This window comes from Choloepus didactylus, chromosome 7 (genome assembly GCF_015220235.1).
Source record: "Choloepus didactylus isolate mChoDid1 chromosome 7, mChoDid1.pri, whole genome shotgun sequence".
In the NCBI taxonomy this organism is placed as follows: Eukaryota; Metazoa; Chordata; class Mammalia; order Pilosa; family Megalonychidae; genus Choloepus; species Choloepus didactylus.
The window spans coordinates 143,834,812-143,854,260 of NC_051313.1; the positions used below are offsets into that span (position 1 = coordinate 143,834,812).

The window sequence follows — 19,449 nt, forward strand, 5'->3', positions numbered from 1 at the left end:
TATTGAGTCTAAAACCTTTTTTGTCCCTCAGTTTTTCTGTTAATACCTGCTTTCATTTAATTTGATCTTTTGTGGTGTACCACTGTAAATTCCTTCTCATTTCTTTCTGCATAAACTTTTCATATATTTTCTTTGTGGTTACCATGGGGCTTAAATTTAACATCCTAAGTTTGTAACAATCACATTTTATTTGATACCAACTTTAATAACATGCACATGCACTATTCCTATGACCTTCTGTGCCTCTACCTTTTTGTTGTAATTGTTACAAATTGTATCCTTATACATTGTGTGTCCGAAGGCATAGATTATATGCATTTGAAATTTAGAAACTATAAGAAGTAAAAAGTGGGGTAGCATACCAAAAATACAATACAATAGTACTGGAATTTATAATTAACCATGTGGTTACCTTTACAGAAGAATGCCACTTGGATCCACTGTTTAGGGTCCTTTCCTTTCATCTTGTAGAATTTCCTCTAGCATTTCTTATAGGGCAGATCTAGTGGTGATGAACTCCTTCAGCCTTTATTTTATGTGCGAAAGTCTTAATCTCTCTCTCACTTTTGAAAAGGAGTCTTGCTGGATATAAAATTTTTGGTTTTCTTTCAACATGTTAAATATTTCATCCCTCAGCCTTCTTGTCTCCATCATTTCTGATAATAAATCAGCACTTAATCTTATTGGGCTTCTTGTATTTGACACATTGCTTTTCTCTTTCAGCTTTCAGAACTCTTCCCTTGTCCTTGGTAGTCCACAGTTTGACTTCTGTGTGTCTTCAAGTTTATCCTGTTTGGGGTTTAGTAGGATTCTTGAATGTATATATTCATGTCTTTTGTTAAATTTGGGAATTTTACTGCCATTATTTCTTTTAATATTCCTTCTGCCCCTTTCTCTATTTCTTTTCCTTCTAGGAGAAGTTTTCTACAGGTCTCAGGCTCTATTCTCTTATTTCTTTTTTTTCTTTTCTTTCTGCTTCTCAGCCTAGTTCATGTAAATGGCTTTGTCCTCCAGTTCACTGATTTTTTCTTCTACTAACTACAATCTGTTAGTTGAAATTCTCTAGGGAAGTTTTCATTTCAGTTATTATGGTCTTCAAATCCAGTTTTCTTTTTAAAAATTCTTTGTCTTTATATTGTTCACGTATCACTTTCCTCATTTCTTCAAGTTCTTTCTCTGTGTTTTCCTTTATCTCCTTGAGCATAATGAAGTTTTATTTTTTGTTTTATTTATTTATTTATTTTGTCTTTGTCTGGTATGTCCAAAGTCTCATATTCTTTGTTGCTGGTTTCTAAGTTATTTTGTTCCATTGATGGGACATTTCTTATTTCTTTGTTTGTCTTGCACTCTTTTTTACATATTGTACATTGTAATATTTTAATGTGGCAACTCTGGGATTCAGTCCCTGAACTGTCTCTTCCATAAGTTTGTGTGTAGCTAGTGATTTGACAGAGATTTCTTTAGTGCCAGAAGCTAAAAAAAAATTAAAGAAACCAAAGCAAAATCACCCTTCATGTCTTTACAACTTGGATCTGCATTGGATGTTTCTCTCCTTCAGAGTTTAGAACTTACATCAGGAAGAGCATTGTGAGGTTAAAGTGGGGTGCAGGGTCCTTTCCATCTTTTCTGAGCCCATGTCTTTTCCTGAGCTTGTGCTCATTGGTGACCTTAGGAATTCTCCTGTTTGCAGGAATCCAAATATCACCTCTCTCCCTGTATAATATACTTTCTTCCCCTCCTGAGAGCTTTATTACATGTCTGAAATCCTTTAATCCTTTGTCCCAGGCTGCTTTCACATAAATGTTTTTACATTGCTTGAGCTGTCTGCAAGGTGCTTCTGACTGTAGTGCAAGTTCTTGCAGGGGAGCCAGAGAAGAGTTTCCTAATTCAGTCTTTCAGGCTGCCACCCAGTAGATTGGCAGTGACATACGGGCACTTGTATGTATGTATAGGGGTTAAGCTTCTCCCTCCAAAGCAGGGCCAGGGACCCACAATGAGTGTGCATGCAGACTCCACAATGTGCCAGGGAGGGGGTGGTGGTATGGCCAGCGAGGGTGCCATAAGCTTCTCCTATCATTTTTAAATCTGTGTTTTCTTGATTTCTTTCTTGCCCAGTTACTGCAACCCTTTATTGAGGTATATGACTCTGCCAGTTTTTCTAGTTTTTCAAACATCCTATGGGGGAACAGCACCCTGGAGCATTTTATGCTGCCACCTTAGTTGATTAGAAGCCTGAATAAGTTTTCTTGATTTCCTGTCTTTCAAAAACCCATCTGAAGGAATTTTTATCACATTACTTTATATATTCCCTAGATTTAATTCAAAGGTTTAGAACATTTTTGCTTTTTTTTTTTTTTTTTAAATCATCAGTGTTTTCTTTATGACTTAAGAACCGGAGATAAAGTCCATTATTGTCATTGTAATGTTAAGTACTTAATGAAATGAATTCATACCTATTCGTTGAACATCTACTTTTACCATGTTAGGTGCCATAGAAGAAGACAAGCACTACATCCCATTTCCCCCATTATTGTAGTGGAGGAAACAAAATTGCCATTCATAGATTAATCAAATAGAAAGCAATTTATGCATTCTATCACAATACCTCTACTTAAACAAATAAAGGGCTTAAGTGGGTAAACCAAATCTATGGTTGACTCCTGGTAGCAGTTTCAACTTTGCATCAAGAGAGGTTGAATAAAGTATCTTCAAAATAATATTTAAAGAGATGCCATCAACTTTAAAATTAAAAAATCTAGAAAAGCATATTATAAGCAGTCTAGCAAGGTGTACAAATCAAATAGATTTAGATAGGAAAGTTAAAAGTTCTCACATATTTCTAAGAAATTTGATACTCTTTAAATTACTCAAAAATGGAGTAATTAAAAAAATAGCAGCAATATCCATCACGGGGGAATGGTGGGGAGAAACACAGTGTAAGTGTGACAAAGGGAATGAACTGGGAAAGAAGAGACAAAGTAGCTAGTCAAAATCCACTGTCTCCTTGCCCGCCTTAAGAATCATGGCCTGAATGATTTTCCTATCAGCAATTTTTTTCTGCCCTATGATTGTTTCTTTATGAATTTGCCTCCACTCTTCCATCCTGGAACCACCATCTGGAGGACATGGTATTAGCCCAACTTTCCTTTATCTAGACACATGTTTACAACTCACACTGGTCTTCACTTGAACCTAGAGTTTTAAATACATCCAGCAGTGTTGTCTCAAATCAGCTGGTGCATGGTCCTTAGGCCAAACAGTGTATTGTCCTCTGGATCAAGAGAAGGAACTTTGCCTAGGAAGCATCAGGTAGAAAGGGGTGCCACAGGGCCCAGAAGATAAGAAACATGCATGCTTGCATGCTTCTTGTAGAAAGAAAATATATACAATTAATGCTACTTTCAAATAAGAAAAAGAAATGCTCCCTGTCCTTAAGAAACTCAGTTTGTGGTAGTCTATAGGGGAATAGTGGCATGTACACATTAAATTTAATTCAGTGAAATTACTGCCAGATTAGAGAGGCCAGGTGCTTACTATGGAGCACAGATAGAAAGCTTGAGTTTCTGTTGAGCCAACCCAAATCCTTGGTTACTATCTGAGACTTATTTGATTAAGCTCCCAGGTTCCTAGCTCCTACATTTGTCCCTGTTGCTTCTCCAGGCTTTCTCTGATGACTCATGTGAACATTGGCTTACAGGATGCCCTTTCAGAGTCCTGTATGTGCAATTTCACAATGTCCTTATTTTATACATACAGTTCAAAGGACTGTGGTTTTCCAAGAGTCTCAGAGTTTCTGTGTCTGATTGATCCTGTAAGGAGCAACTCTTAGGCATTACTCCTTTGCCTGACACTCTAAGTCTAGACCAGGGATTGAAATTCTGAACTCTGTTTTTGTCAATAAAGTTTTATTGAAACCAAGACACACCCACTGGTTATGTATTGTCTTAGCTGCTTTGTCCTACTATGGCAGAATTGAGAAGTTGAGACAAAGAGAGTATGACCACAAAGCCAAGTTGTTCTCTCTGGCTCTTCACTAAAATAGTTCGCCCACCCCCTGCTCTATGCTGACTTAGATGCTCCTCTGATCTTCTCTTATGAAGCTCACTTTAATTATCAGAATGTTTATTTTCCTGTCTCCCTCACCAGGATGAGCTCATTATATGTTCTGGCTGTTTATTGCTGCATGAAAAATCATAAAATACTTCATGGCTTAGAACCACAATCATTTGTTTGCTCACAGTTCTGTGGGTTGGGGGTCAGGCAGGCATGTCATGAAAGGCTTGCAGGCCCCCATGTCTGGGGCTTCAGCTTTGGTGGCTTCAACAGCTGGCATCTGGCTGGATTCTTGCTCTCAACTCATATTCTCACTTCTCCACATGGGCCTCTTGATGGTTGAGCTTCCTCACAGCATGGTGTCTGGATTCCAAGTAGTATCTTTCCAAGCTGAGAAAGTGGAAAGGGCAGATCTCCTAAGGAAACACTTTGGAAGTTATAAGGTAACTTCCATTATTTTGTCTGTCAATACAAGTCACAGGGCTGGTCCAGATCCAAGGGGAGAGGAAATAGACCCTGCCTCTTGATGGGGAAGTGGCAATGTCACATGGAGAAGAGCATGCTGGGATGGGAGGCTTTGTGTGGCTATCATTGAAAACACAGTCTACCACATTTTACTTCCTTCATCTCTGTGCATAGCACCAAAAATAGGATTCAATAAATGTTTGTTGAACAAAACAAACTAATTAAAAGAAACAAAAGGGAATAGGTTTTGGAGAAAGATAAAACTGAGTATGAATTCCAGTTCTGCCACTGATTAGCTGCATGACCTTGAAGAGTTTGCTTAAATTCTATGAAACTGTTTTCTCTTGTGTCAAACTGGAATAATGATACCTCTATTTGTAGGATTGTATGATCATTTTGAAAGCTGACAGAGTTAACATATATAAGATATCCTATACAGCTACTGGAACATGTAGAGTCTTAGTAAAGGCAACTATTATTATTAATACAATAATAATTATAAACATTAATAAAATTAATGACTAATATTATTAATGACAATAATCAATTATGGCAATAATGTAATCAATGCTAATAATATAGTAATTAATATTAATGCAGTAAACAATAAGATTAATAACATGATTAAAGGTAATGATTAACAATAGTAATGCTGATAAATTATATTATTTTATTGTTATATTATATATTGTGTATTTATATATTATGTAATAATAATAATATTATTATTATTTAAGTAAAGCATCTTCTCCAAAGGTGAAAATAGAGGGTGTAGGTCCCTCTTAGGTGAGTTCCCACTTTCCACACATGCCTTCCTTTCTGTTCCTCAACACACCAAGCTCTTCAGCACATCAGGGCCTTTGCACTTAGTGCTGCCTTTCTCTGGAAGGTTCTTCTTCCAGTTCCCAGCAGTCTGGTTGGCTGCATGTATTCCAGGTCTTGGCATCTACCTCTCCAAGATGTCTTTCATGACTATTCTATCTATATATCACCCAACCCTCTTCTGCTTACCTACATTGTCATTACCGTGCTTGTTTCTTTTCAATTACTGATCCCAGTTTAGAATGATCTCGTCTGTTCGTTTCTTCTGTTTGGTCATTTATGTTTTCTCCTGCTGATCAGAAGCCATAAGCAGGCAGGAACCCCATTGTCTGGTAACCCCAGGCTCTAGGGTATCTGGTAGATAATAGGGGATTGGTTACTATTCATTGAATGACTGATGAAATGGATGATCAAGGGCTCAATTGGCTTCTCTCTGTCTCTCTCCCAACCCCCTTGGCTGTCATGCTTACTGTTGACTTCCCTTCTCTTCCTTCTCTTGAAATTGCTACCATTTTAAAGAACAAACTAATACAGGATAATTAACCACTGTAAACATTTCTTCTAAAACCAGAGTTAAGGATATGGGGGCTACTGAAACCTCTATAAACTTCTGTTTTAAATGGTCTGAGAAACAATCTGAACAATTTCCTTGATGTTTTATTAGAGCTGGTAAATCATTTATTGGGGCAGGCTTTACCTAAATCCTCTCTAAATCCTCATAAAATGCATTTAACACAGAATACTGTACTACTCAGCTTCAAAGTTATATATGACGTTGTACAGGAAGTATTTGCACCAGTACATCAGGTTTAAATGTATCTATTTTCTTTCCTGTTTTTCTTCTATGCTCCATCTCACACCCAAATCCATCCTCATGCATCTCATGGAACATGTTGTTTTTCATATATTTGGTAAATTGCTCAAGTAAATTGATTCAGTAAATCACAGCTTCCATTTTTTTTTAAATGCATAGGACCTTTAGCTAATCAAATGCAAGTTTATCTCATTTGTAGCTGTCAATAATATTTTTAAAATGCTTCCAGAATGTAATTTTACTTTTGGAAAAAGTAAAAAATTATTATATTCTTTTCCTCAGCCAAAAAGATACCCAATTAAGTTCCCTCTGAGTGTGAAAAAGAGAACATTATTCCTGAATGTCTTACCCTAGTTTTCCTTTTCGCTGTAGGTGTCAGGTGATCACAGGTGACAGTTCTCTGGGCTATTCTTGGTAGCGTTTGCATATGAGCAAGGTTTCTGGTCTGTATGGCCGATACTTACAGGACGTTTACATTTTTATTTTTTTGAAACAGTCTCAAAATATGCTTTTGTGATAGGATGGAAGACTATCATCTGCTTGTATTTCAGATCACATGAGATCTCCAAGGTATCCCTAGATACTTTTGTAGGAGATTGTTTATTTAATTAATTTTCAGTATCGAGTGGTTGGTTTATCTGTTTTCTTCTCCCATTATGCTCTGTCTGTCTTCTTTGTGACACTCAGTAAATAATGATTACATGTTCAGGAAGCCCTTCCCCATTATTAATTTAGTGCTTGATAAGGATAGAGATGATATCTGCCATGGTCTTTCTTGCCTAGCATGATGATTGTACATACCAAGTACTTACTACATGTCTGTTGAATTAGTACATGAAAAATAAAGGTAAATCAGATTATTGGTATTTCCAGGGGAACATTCTGGAAGAAAGAAGACCAATGGTGAAAATTTGAGGCTAACTTTCGAAGCTATGGGGATATTTGTCTTTGGGAGCTATTGTTTCTGTCTGCTGGGCATGCTCTTCTCCATCAGTTCCTTTTCCCCTGCCCTTTTTGTTTTTATGTCAGTGCCCCTCCCCATATTCATACCCCAAGGAACAGGGCTGTGACCACTATGATTGGTCCAGGGGGGTGGGGTGGGGCATAGGACCTGTATTGGACCGTTTGTCATTTTCCTTCGGTTTTATACCCTGTCCCTTGGAAATAGAAATTCTTTCTCCCCTCTGAGCTGGAATGATTCAAGCCTGATGCTACCTGTTCCCCCTGCCACCCTAGTTAATATTTATCATTTGTGGTGTATTTGAAAACATACATGTAGGAGTTTCATTGATACTTTGTAGGTGGAGCATACACCTGTCCTGTGGAAATGAAAACTAATAAAAGCGGAGGCTTAGAGACAAACTCAAATTCACATGAATGATAAGTCCGTAAGGATAAAATTATGTATACACATGAGAACATACATTTCAGGTCACTAAGGATACTGCTCACTGGGAAGCTTTTCTATTCTTCCCCTATGAGGGAGAAAATGCACATTGTCCATTCAGTTAATGGCTTAAGTTACCACTCATTTGCCTCTGCAGACAGAGCTATAGAATCTCATTACCTGTGGAGTGAATTAGGTTCCCTGCTTCCTAGTGCAGTACCTTAATTTTTGTACAGCAATTTCTCCAAAGAAGAAAGCCAGATTATGTTAAGTACCTCTGAAAGTAGCACTAACTACTGCTTTAAGGCAGTAGATATCACTCCAGTGGTTTAAAGAAGTTAGCACAGTTTTCAGAGATCCCTAACTTACAACTGGGGAGGTTTGGTAACAAGACAATCTTAAAATGTTTCCATTACTATTCAAATGTGATTAGGCAAGTCAGCAACCAGAAAACACACACTTTTGGAGCAGGAAGGGGTCTTGGGGATCATTTAGTGCATCCCTATCAGCTTATGCATCTTTTAAGCTGAGACCTGTAGAAGTGAAGTGACTTGCCTTAAGTCATACAGCTATAAGTAATGGAACTGAGACTGGAACCTATTTCTTTCCATCTCGATTCAGTCCCAATTATAAAAAAATAAATCCTCCCTAGAACTCTAGTAGTTTTATAGCTTCCCATTTCTGTCAATTGCATGCTACTTTGATATGTATCAACACATTCATGAGAAAGTGTTGATTCTTGGAAAAATGCATGCAATGGATTAATGCAAGTTTTCTCCTGCAGTGAGGGTGGGGAGGTGGGGAGTGGGCACAGATGCCAAGATGCTTGCAAAACACACATGTTGCTGGCCACACAGGATGAGGCATTTTTGCATGTGTGTTCTTGGCCAGTAATTTATGTGGTTGACCTGAATTCATTGCTTAGGAAAGGTATGAGTTAACTGTAAACATCACAACAGGAAAGTTATTCTTTAATAAAAGTGATAAACTTTCCTTTTTATAACACACATGTGATTTGACATTGAAATAAAATGCAGATGCTCCTTTGATTGGCGTATTCCCCATTGTGCTTTTCTGAAACACCTTCACATATGGTCTGCCTTGTTCCTGAGAAATGACTTGTTGTTTATGTCATACAAACAGAACAGATTGATTTTACAGTGAGTAAGGAGGATGATGAATTTTACGTTGGAGAGAAATTCTTGTCCTTGCAATCTAAACACTTGAAAATAAATGTTGCCTTTTGGAAAAGGCTCATATGACATATCATGGCTCCTTTCTAAGGGTTAAATACATACACACATGCAATCTCAGCAAATAAAAAACGAAGTTGCCATAACCTCAAAATGTGATTTTTCTTTTTACTGTGAAACATATCCTGAGACCTAAAGGGTCAAAAAACAGCAGAAGTGTCCCAAAAAACCAACCCCAAATAGCGACTTCAATATTGTCTCTGTTATTTTGATGACTACCAAACTTTCATAATCTTGAGTAGGCAAGTAGTATTGTTTTCTTATTTATTAAAGAACTTTAAATATAACATTTCTTGTGCTAAGTAAGAAGCTTTCTTAAGAGTTTCCCACCTTTATCCCTTCACAATTGTTTTTCACAAGACAGTGAAAATAATGTTGGATGCTCACACCCCTAAAAATGGGCTGTGTCAATTTGTGCAAAACTGTACAATTTACAAATCTCTTTCCCATACCTTTTGTCATTTGTTGCTCACAACACCCTCGTGATGTGATGCTATTATCCCCATTTTACAGATTATATAACTGAAGTCCAGAGAAATTATTTGCTAACACTCAACTAGTTCTTTTGTATCCCTAGCCAGTGCTTTTTCCTCTGTGGCATCCCTGACTAGCCAGGGATTCATATGTAGACTTCAGTTTGTGCATTTTTCAGATTCTAAAATGTAATGCCTCAAAATACACTCTTTTGGCATTCTCCACAGAGCTAGTTGATGTGGGATGGGGATGAGATGCTGTGGAAGAGGGATGCTAGCTAAGTCAGCTCCACACTAGTTCCTCAGAGAAAAATCCTTATGGAGGGATATGCCTGATGGTAATTTATCAAAGATCCACATACGGTTAGGGATTTATTGACTAACATCTTTATCTTATTAGGTGTGGCTAAAGCATGACCATATATTCATTCTGAGAAGGAATAAATCTTAGTGGTTAAGAATATAGGTTCTGGGGCCACAAAACCTAATCTCAAGTAGTAGTAGAATAACCCTGGACAAGTTTCTCAAGCTCTTTGTACCACAGTTTTCTCATCTGTAACATGAAGCAAGTATTACCTGTCTTGTTTTAATGAATTCATGTATGTAAAATCATTGGAGTGGTATAAATGCTCATAGCACATGTCAATAAATGTTAGCAATTATTACTAGCTGAGGCTTCTCCTCAGTTATCTTCTCTCCAGGCTATGTTTTCACTATGAAAATAACAACCTACTGGTTTTTGTAAAACAATAAAAATATTTGCTAGGTATTAAAAGATGCTCAATGGAAAAATAAGATGTGACCAGTAGAAAAGAGATGCTTCCAGAGGAGCAAACATTTTGTATTAGTTATCTATTGCTGCGTAACAGGTTACAAAAACTTAGCAACTTAAAACAATACATGTTTATTATCTGGCAGTTTCTGTGGGTCAGCTGTCAGAGTCCCACAGGTAGTCAAGGTGCTGGCAAGTCTATGTGTCCATCTGGAGGCTGACCTGGGGAAGAATTCACTTCCGAGGTCATTCTGTTTGTTGGTGGGATTCCTTTCCTTGCATTTGTAGTAGGTCAGGGGGGCCTGGCATTTTCTAGCTGTTGACTGCAGGTTGCCCACAGTTCCTAGAAGCCACCTATAGTTCCTTGACATGTGGGCTTCTCCAACATGGCTTCTTGCTTCATGAAGCCCACAAGGGGTGTCTCTCACCTCACGGTGGCCCAGTCCCTCCTTTAAAGGCTTTTTGCCTTATTAAGTCTGGCACACCCAGGATAATCTCCCATTTTATTGACTCAAAATCGGCTTATTTGCAGCCTTAATTATGGCTGCAAACTCCCTTCACCTTTGCCATCTGCCACTGGCTAAAAGCAATTCAACAGTCACATACACTCAGGGGGAAAGGACCATGCCAGTGTGAACACCAGGGGCAGGATGATGGGGACCTGGCCTTGGGATCCTGGTCTGTCTGCTGTACACAGGAAGAGAGCAGGACAGGACACTGCTTTTTGAAGTGCTGGGAACCATCTCCTACCAGCTCTATGATTAATCACTGCAAATGGTTGGTTCCAATCAAGTTTGCCTTTTAGTTGTCCTTTGTATCTGCTTCTCTCCTGTGGGTGGGTCAGAAGCTGAAATGACCCATGTCCATTGTTGGTCTGCCATGGCCCAACTGCTATGCTCCGTGTCTCTCCTTCTTCCTCTAAGATAGCTTTTCATTGTCAACCTATTTCCTTTATGCCTTGCAATGTGACCATGAGTCTTCATTTTCCTCTCTAGCCCCTCTCCTGCTCACATCCAGTATCTCCTCAATAGATTGACTTCAGCTATATTTTTATGAATATTGTTTCCCTCTTTTGTTTTTGTTTGCATATCTACTTTGCAGAGTGCTGTTGGTGCTCGATAAATTCACTTTAAAAGCTGTTCTCTAATAGGTTTCTCCCTGGTCATCATTTTTTTTTTTTCTTTTTGGTGTAAGAAGCAATAAAAGCTCTAATAAATGATCTTATTTTCTGGTCCTCTTAGTCCACTAGATTCCCTCATTAATAGGAAACATTGCATCACCTTTGCCTCATCCCTGTCTAGAACTTACTTTCCACTGACATCTAGGGTAATTTAGTGCTTTGACTCCTTTGACTTCCCTTATTTTCAAAAGCAGAGCTACATGTTGCAGTGGACACTGTTGGTTGTCACTCCAGCAGCCATTCCTTTCTCCTGTCTTTCTTACTGGTGATTCTGCCTCCAAGGACTAAAAGTGACAGACGCTCTCTTTCCCAGTCTGTCATGCAGCTATAGAGATGGTCATGAACCCAGTTCTGGCCAGTGAGGTATAAAACGATACCAACTTGGACTTGCTCCCACTCCATTCAGTGCTATAAGGATGTGATGATGCTGGACTCTTCTGCAGCTACCTTGTATGAGGACAGGAAGAAAATGGGAGAGAAATCAACTCAGAGTCCTGTTAAGTTGAGCCACTGATTATCACCTCCTTCTACTTATCCTGAGGCATCTTTTACATAAGTCAATGCATTTATTGTTTAACACTCTTGGATGAGCATTCAGTTACTCATAGCTGAAAAAGTAATCTTACTGTTACAATTAACGTGAACAGATGCGATCCTGATGTCATTGGGCCCTCATGCATGCACTTTGAGGAACAGGTGTTCTTTGTTTTGTCCAGTATTTAGCAGGTTTAGATGCTGTCCTATTCTCTGGACACATACTATTAGAATCCTTTCATATTGCCTGGGATCTGCTAAAGTGTAATGTGTAACTAGTTGCTTTTTGTTTTAGTGCAATTTGGAAAATGGGCACAGTATGGTACAGGGATTTTTCTCTATGGATATCACACTGTTTCAGTTGGGAAGATGGAGAATGAGGTGAGTGGAATTAATTTAGCCAACTGTCTGGAAACCTAACATGACACCAGAGATAAGATTTAAATATCCAAGAGCTTCAGATTACAAGTCAGCCCCAATTCAAGCTGCATGCTTTAAATGATGAAAGGGCAAAGCTGGGCATAAGGCAATGTAGGGATTTATTTGATGCAAAAACTCCAATGACCAGTAAAATAGATAATGTTTTGTTGTAGTAGTTTGCAAGCAGCATCAAGAAAACAATTCAGTGGGAGCATTTTGAGCTTCAGGCATTGTAAATTCTTTCACTCTCATGTACTTTATGCCTTCTTTAATAAACTGGAGAGTCTTGGGCAGCTTCATCGGTGACGGTAGGTGGTCATTCATTTCACAATCCACTAATTTTCATGATTATTCAGTATTTTATGTTACTTAAACTGCTTTAGATTTTGTCTTACTCACATTGTAATATGGTAATGGCTTGTATGATTTCAGAATCGTTAATTCAATTGGGATTCTCAGGATATGGGAGTTACTCCCTCGTCTCTCCAAACACAAACAGGAGCTTCAGGGTCTCAAATATGCTGATGGTACATAAACATTTTTTGAAATACTCTTCAATGATCTATTAACCTATTGTATCTTGTTGGAAAGATGTAGAGTGCATAGAAAATTCCAGGGAAGGAAAACATTTCACATCAATTATAGTCTGATCCCATCTACAAAGGGACGAATTTATATTTACCTCAAATTTGTTTCTAGCTTAGCAACTAGATTCTTACATAATTTGAACAAATAATAATAGTAGGGATATTCATGATTTTAAGATCTGTTTTGTTTTTGAAACAGTCTCTACAAATGCAATTTCATAAGTATGTACTAGAAGGACATCTAATACCATGATCCATTCTCTGCTGCATTCTTCCTTACCTAATACTAAAAATTGTTGCTTCTTCACAGCTTCTTGCTGAGTGGTCGTAAAGTGTATGCTAATAATTTCAGAGGTGGGCAACTTACTATTTTGTAAGGCCGCCCTATCCACTTTGGGAAATTTTGACATTTAAAAAGTTCTTCCTTATATTGAGTTAAAATTCATGTCCCTGTTTTTTAAACTATTAGTCCCAGTTTGACTCACTGAGATCCCAGAACAAAGTCAATCTATTTATTGCTCTAGCTATCTTCTATCTATGTATCAGTGTATCATCAAATTACACATCTATCTATCTTGGGATTTAAAAATATTAAATATCATTTAGATCCATCAGTTGCCAGATTATCACATCCCAATTTAATATTTATTACCATCTTCTTGTGCAATCATGCCCTGTAGAAATGAGGAATTTACCACTTAAACCATACACAGCTCTCAATAGATGCAACTCTCCTGTAGCCAACTTTGCATGAATAAGATAAACCTTTGTTAACTCATTGAGATTTGAGAGCTGTCACCATAGCACAACTTTGCCTACGTTAATTAATACAATGATCAGACCTGAAGTTCTGCATCCTCTAGAAAGTCATAATTTTGAAAATTGTTTGTGATGTGGCTGAAGAACAGAGTGAGACTCATAGCTAGGGATGAGTAGACCTATTCATACTGCCACATCGGTACATAATATGTGATCTTATTTAACCCTCATGCCATCTGGGTGAGGTTGTTTTTGTAATATTCATGTGACAAATATGAATATATTTTGCTAAAGAAGTATTTTTACATTTGGAGAATCCTAAAGGCCACAGGATACATCATTCAAGAATGTCGAAGAGTGAGTTGCACTAAGAGGGAAATAATGGCTGTCTATGATAATCATATTTTTCTATTAATCAACTGCTAGATTTTCCATCCTCCCTGCTCCAATGCATATATGCAAAAACCATCGCCCTTTGGTATGTTTTAGAAAATCAGAAGTCATTTCACTTCTGTTCTGGAGTTGTTGTCTATGGAGATACTTTTCCAAGACAAGCACGCTCCTGTTGTAGCCTCCGTGCTCTCTGTGGATTCCCATTTGCTCTGATGGCTGCTGCTCACCTCCTGGACCCTTGGAATCACTATCTCCCTGGGCTGGGCTAGTTCTGAGCTGCCCACAGTGGAGAAGTGATGTGAGTCAAGCCACACCCCTCTTCTCTTTACTGGCTTTTCAGAAATCCCCCAAGGTACAACCCCAGAAGCTTTATGGATTCCATTGGCTTACCAAAATGTTGGGGTAAATGAAAAGAGTACAGTGTGGGAGGATAAATTATAAATAATTTATAAATTATTGATGCCCAGTATAACTGCTCTCAGAGTTCAAGGGAAAAGAAACAATCTTTATATCCAAGCATCCACAGGATATTTCCTCATGAATATACCTCACTTCCTAGCCCAGCCTTGGTTATAAGGTCTCCCCTTCCTCCTTCTTCCTGAGGAGGTCTGTCATCAACCGTCACAGTGTCCATTTCCACTCACCGTTTGAAAATCCACCTAGTACACAGAGGGTTACACTGGGGGATGAGCCTTCTCCCCTTATAGTGTGATCCATCAGACCCCATAGACCTCAGCAGGAAGTTTCCCATAGATGTCATTGGTAGGTACAGAAGGAAACCAGAGTCACAGTGCAGGCTTTGACACCCCAAAGTGCATTCTTCTCCTTGGACTCTGCAGGCATGAGGTACAGCTTTGTCTCCTCCTTTTCCTGATGCTCAGTGAATAACTGGTGCATCAAACACACACAATATATGCCACATACACATTCATCTCAAAAACACTTACCTAAGCACAACATCGTCTTCACAGATTCCCTGCCCTCAAGGATGCTAATAATGGGCAGTATTGTTCATAACAATAGTTCATAGGACTGAGCCTAACAATAGTGGTTTCCAGAGATGACCCTTCATCCTCTTCTTTTTACTTTAAGTTCTGGATTTCTCAACACTTAAGAAAGGAGGCCCATTAGAGGTTTATACACCCACTGATGTCCATTTTATAGCTACACCATAAATCCAGGTGTGAAATTGAAACTTTTCTTCAACTGATACTCAGGAAAATTCTTAGTTTGAACATCTTCCTTGCATCCCTGTGCAGAACCATGAGCTGGAATTGGGGCAGGAAGAATTTGAGTCCATTATATACATGTAGCATTAGTTTTAATACAGTTATTTACCTACTTCTCTCATATAGATGGGGGCAGATATATGTGCTTCTTTATATTTTCCTATTATCTTATGATATTCATGAAATTCTATAAATGCATTAATGCACATGAATTTGGGGGAAGCAGTAGCCTTCTGCTTGGCTGATTGTTCTGGCTTTGCTAAAGCCACTGGAATGCAAAATACCAAAATGGATTGGCTTTTATAAAGGGGATTTATTAGGTTACAAATTTACTGTTATAAGGCCATAAAAGTGCCCAAACTAAGGTATCAACAAGAGGATACCTTCACTGAAGAAAAGCCAATGGTTTCTGGAGCACCTCTGTCAGCTGGGAAGGCACATGGTTGGCATATTCTGGTCCTTTGCTCCCTGGTTGTGTTTCAAAATGGCTTTCTCTAAAATGTATCAGAGCTTCTGTCCCTCTTAGCTTCTCTCTCTCAGATCCTGTTCATCCTTGCTTGTTCTCCCGGGGTGTTTCTGTCTAAGCATCTGGGGTCCTGCCTTAGCTTCTCTGAGGCAAACTCTGGGCTTCACCTCTTAGCTTAGCCTCTCCAAACATCTTTCTGTCTACATCCAAGCATCTGGGTCTGTGTTGGCCCCTGAGCTCTCTTAAGGACTCCAATAAACTAATCAAAACTAACCTTGAATGGGTGGAGTCACACCTCCATGGAGATAATCTAATCAAAAGGTCTCACCCACAGTTGGATGGTCAATCTCCATGGAAACAACCTAATCAAAAGGTCCCACCCTAATCAAAAGACTAATAAGTCTGCCTCCACAAGATTGCATTAAAGAATGTGGCTTTTTATGGGGTACATAAGAGATTCAAACCAGCACACTGACTATAATGAGAAAACATCCTACCATATACCTATTCCCTCAGTAAAAATAAATTTATTGTCCTCATCCTCCTGACCACCCTACTTCTGCCATTAAATTCTCATTGTCTTTTCCACACTGGTTAGAATTTGAGGTAGCAACCCACTCCATATATCAAACCAGTTCATAAGCACTCTATATTCTTTCCTTGTAATATCTCTGGCAAATATTCCCTGTCTTCATTGCTTTTGTGTGGCTGAATTATCCTGATGTTCTCTCTTCTAGCCTCCCGACCTCCAGAAACTCCATTGGATCCTTCATTTTGAGCACTAAGTAAACTGACCAATATTTCAAAACACAAATTTCTTCATGCCTTCCTCTTGATGTCAATAATAATAGCTAATGCTTATTGAAAGTTTCCTCTATATATGGCCACTAATCTAACTGCTTGGTGTGTGTGGTTTCTTAATCCCCCAACAACCCTATAAGGTAGATAATATTGTTATCCCCATTTTACAGATGGGAAAATGGAGGCATAGAGAAGTTAGCTCAGCCACATCTGGAAAGTGGCTGAGCTACCCAGACAGTCTGATTGAACCCCACTGCTGAATCACCATGCTATGCTGCTCCCAACTGCAAATGAAAATAAAGGATGACCACGTTAATAAAATCCTTAAGTCCAACAGATAGTATTTTAGGAATCTTTAACAGGCATGACTTCCAGATGTCAGATAGGTGCAGTTTGTAGATAGGACCAATGAGTCAATGGGGCATAGACCTGCCTAGTAGAAAAACTGTGAATTGTATGGAGACTTCAGAAATTTGCTCTCTTCCACAAGGTCACAGGTGCAAGAGTTTATTTTTTTTTCCTCTTTGGGAGAAACATTTGTTGCACCCTGTGGAACTAGAATGGGAGAATTCAACTCAATAATAGTAATTCTTAAATTTATTCTTATCTTGGGTACCTTCCTGAATATGGCTGATAGTGAATTAGAATCAAGGGAATAACTTAGGAACAACAGTTCTCAGGACATTTTAAATTAAAGTTGTTCAGGGATTGATCAGGCTTCAGAAGTGTCCTCTAGATAATGGAGTTTATGGATTTGGGGAGAGAGATGTTTATTCTTATTTTTAATTTGATTTCTGACCGTTCTGCTCTCTTTTTCTCTCTCCAACAATGTCAATTTTGTCCTCAGTAATTTTGTTAAAGCAAATAAGAAGGACACACAAAGAAACCAATGACTTGGTTTATTTTAGGTTTTACCTTGAGACTTAATTTAGCCAGATGTCACTTTGTTACTGCATTTTTTTTCGAAGCCACTATGTCTCACTTTTCCACAGATGCTGCTAAAAAGTCTCTGCCAGACTGGTTCTTACTTGTCTTCAAGAACATACCATCTCTTGCATCCTGAAATCAGAATGAAAATGTCCGAGAATTTCTAGGTGAAAGTTTTCTTTGAAACTAATTTTACAACTGAGGATACTGAAGCAGAGATGTTAAAAGATTGTCCACAGCTGTTTACATAGAAGTTTCTATCTTCTGATAAATAGTCTAATACTAACACTTACTTTGGAGGATTGTTTTGATAATTCAGTCACATAATCTATGTACTATTTTAGTAATACGTCTGCATCAGTTGATCCTATTATCTGTCTACCTGCTATTTTATTGTTCTTCCTTTCATCTTTTTATTGTATGCTTTTTTTATTGTGGAATATAACATATTTGCATAGTAATGTTAACTTTCCAAGTGGAATTAAACAAGTAGAGAGCAAATTTCAAAGAATGGAGTTACAGTTCCACAGTTTCAGTTATTTCCTTCTTGTGAAATATAACATATATGCAAAAAGGTGATAACTTTCAAAGTTCAATTTAACAAATAGTTATATAGGAAATATCCAAGAATGTTATGGATTACAGTACCATAGTTTCAGTTATTTCCTTATTGTGAAATATAACATACATGCAAAAGGTGATAACTTTTAAATTACAATTTAACAAGTAGCTATATAGCAAATTTCAAAGGTATATAGCAAATTTCAAAAAATTTTGGGTTACAGTTCCACCATTTCAGTTCTTTCCTTCTAGTGATTCTAATACCCTAGCAACTAAGAAGAAAATTATATAGAGATTCAGTATTCATCATCCTTTGTTAAATTCCATCTTGTCTATTGCTACCCCTTCCTCTAGTTTAGTCACCTTCCCGATCTTTAAGGATATTTAGGCAGTGACCACCCTAACCTATTCATGTTGAAAAGGGGTGTCAACCTCATGGGAAAAGGGGACACAACTTGTTGATGTTCTTGAAGAGACTGATGCTGCTGGGTTTTGGGACTTAGCTGGCCTAGGACATCCCTGGAAGATTTAACTTTCTGAAGAATAAACTTAGTGAGTAAAACTTCTGTAGAGTCTCAGATAGGGATCCAGATATTCTTTAAGGTTTTTGGGACTACTGTTACTTGGGCTTATCATACTGTGGCCATTTAGCATGTTTAGCTGAAGCTTGCATAGGAGTAACCTCCAGGACAGCCTCTCGTCTCTATTTGAAATCTCTTAACCACTGAAACCATATTTTGTTGTCTTTCTTTCCCCTCTTTTGGTCAAAAAGGCATTCTCAACCCCTCAATGCCATGGTCAGGCTCATTTCCAGAATCTGTGTCCCACGTCACCAGGGAGACTCATTCACCTGGGGGGCCTGACCGATATAGAGGGGAGGGTGATGAATTTATTTACAGAGTTGGACTTAGAGAAAGTCCACATTTGAGCAACAAAAGAGGTTCTGTGGAGGTGACTCCTGGGCATAATTATAGGTGGGCTTAGCATCCCCTTTATAACCATAAGTTTCACAAGAACAAGCCTCAAGATCAAGGGCATGATTTATAAAGTAGTGGGGTGGTGGTAGTGAGAGTTTCCTTTCATCTTTGAAACCGTCATCTTTGGGCAGCTAAGATCCAAATTTAAATACTCCTGTGTTCTTAACTTAGTCTGCTAATTCATCATTAGTACCCCAAAGCCAATAGGTGCCAATCTGAAGTCACTTGGATCAGTGAAGTCACTTGAAATCAGTCACACTGATCCTTCCCAATCAACCAGATCTGTTTCCCATTCTGGGTACTTTTGCACATTGGTCTGCTGTTGTACTAGTTTGAAGGTTTGGAATCTTGGAATTTTTTTCTATCTTCATCTTTTGCATTGAATCATTGATTTACTCCGCAAACGTTTATTGGGTACCAACAAATGTGCAAAGTTCTGGAGATACAAAGATGAATAAAATGGTGATTTAATCATTGCAAAGTGTTTGACACGTGTCCTTAAATTGTGACATTACAAAGCATGTACTGTTCTGTATGTATTTGTATACTTGGTATTGAGCTATAGGTATCATTCTG

General features: G+C 38.2%; 1 protein-coding gene across 1 annotated transcript in view; it reads left to right on the top strand.

The window, feature by feature from the left end:
* Window positions 1–19,449, top strand: part of OFCC1 (orofacial cleft 1 candidate 1) — a 332,335-nt gene that overhangs the window by 166,806 nt on the left and 146,080 nt on the right. Inside the window, 1 exon segment of the mRNA XM_037844751.1 lies at window positions 12,049–12,134. Within this exon segment, the coding sequence (XP_037700679.1) occupies window positions 12,049–12,134 (86 nt within the window).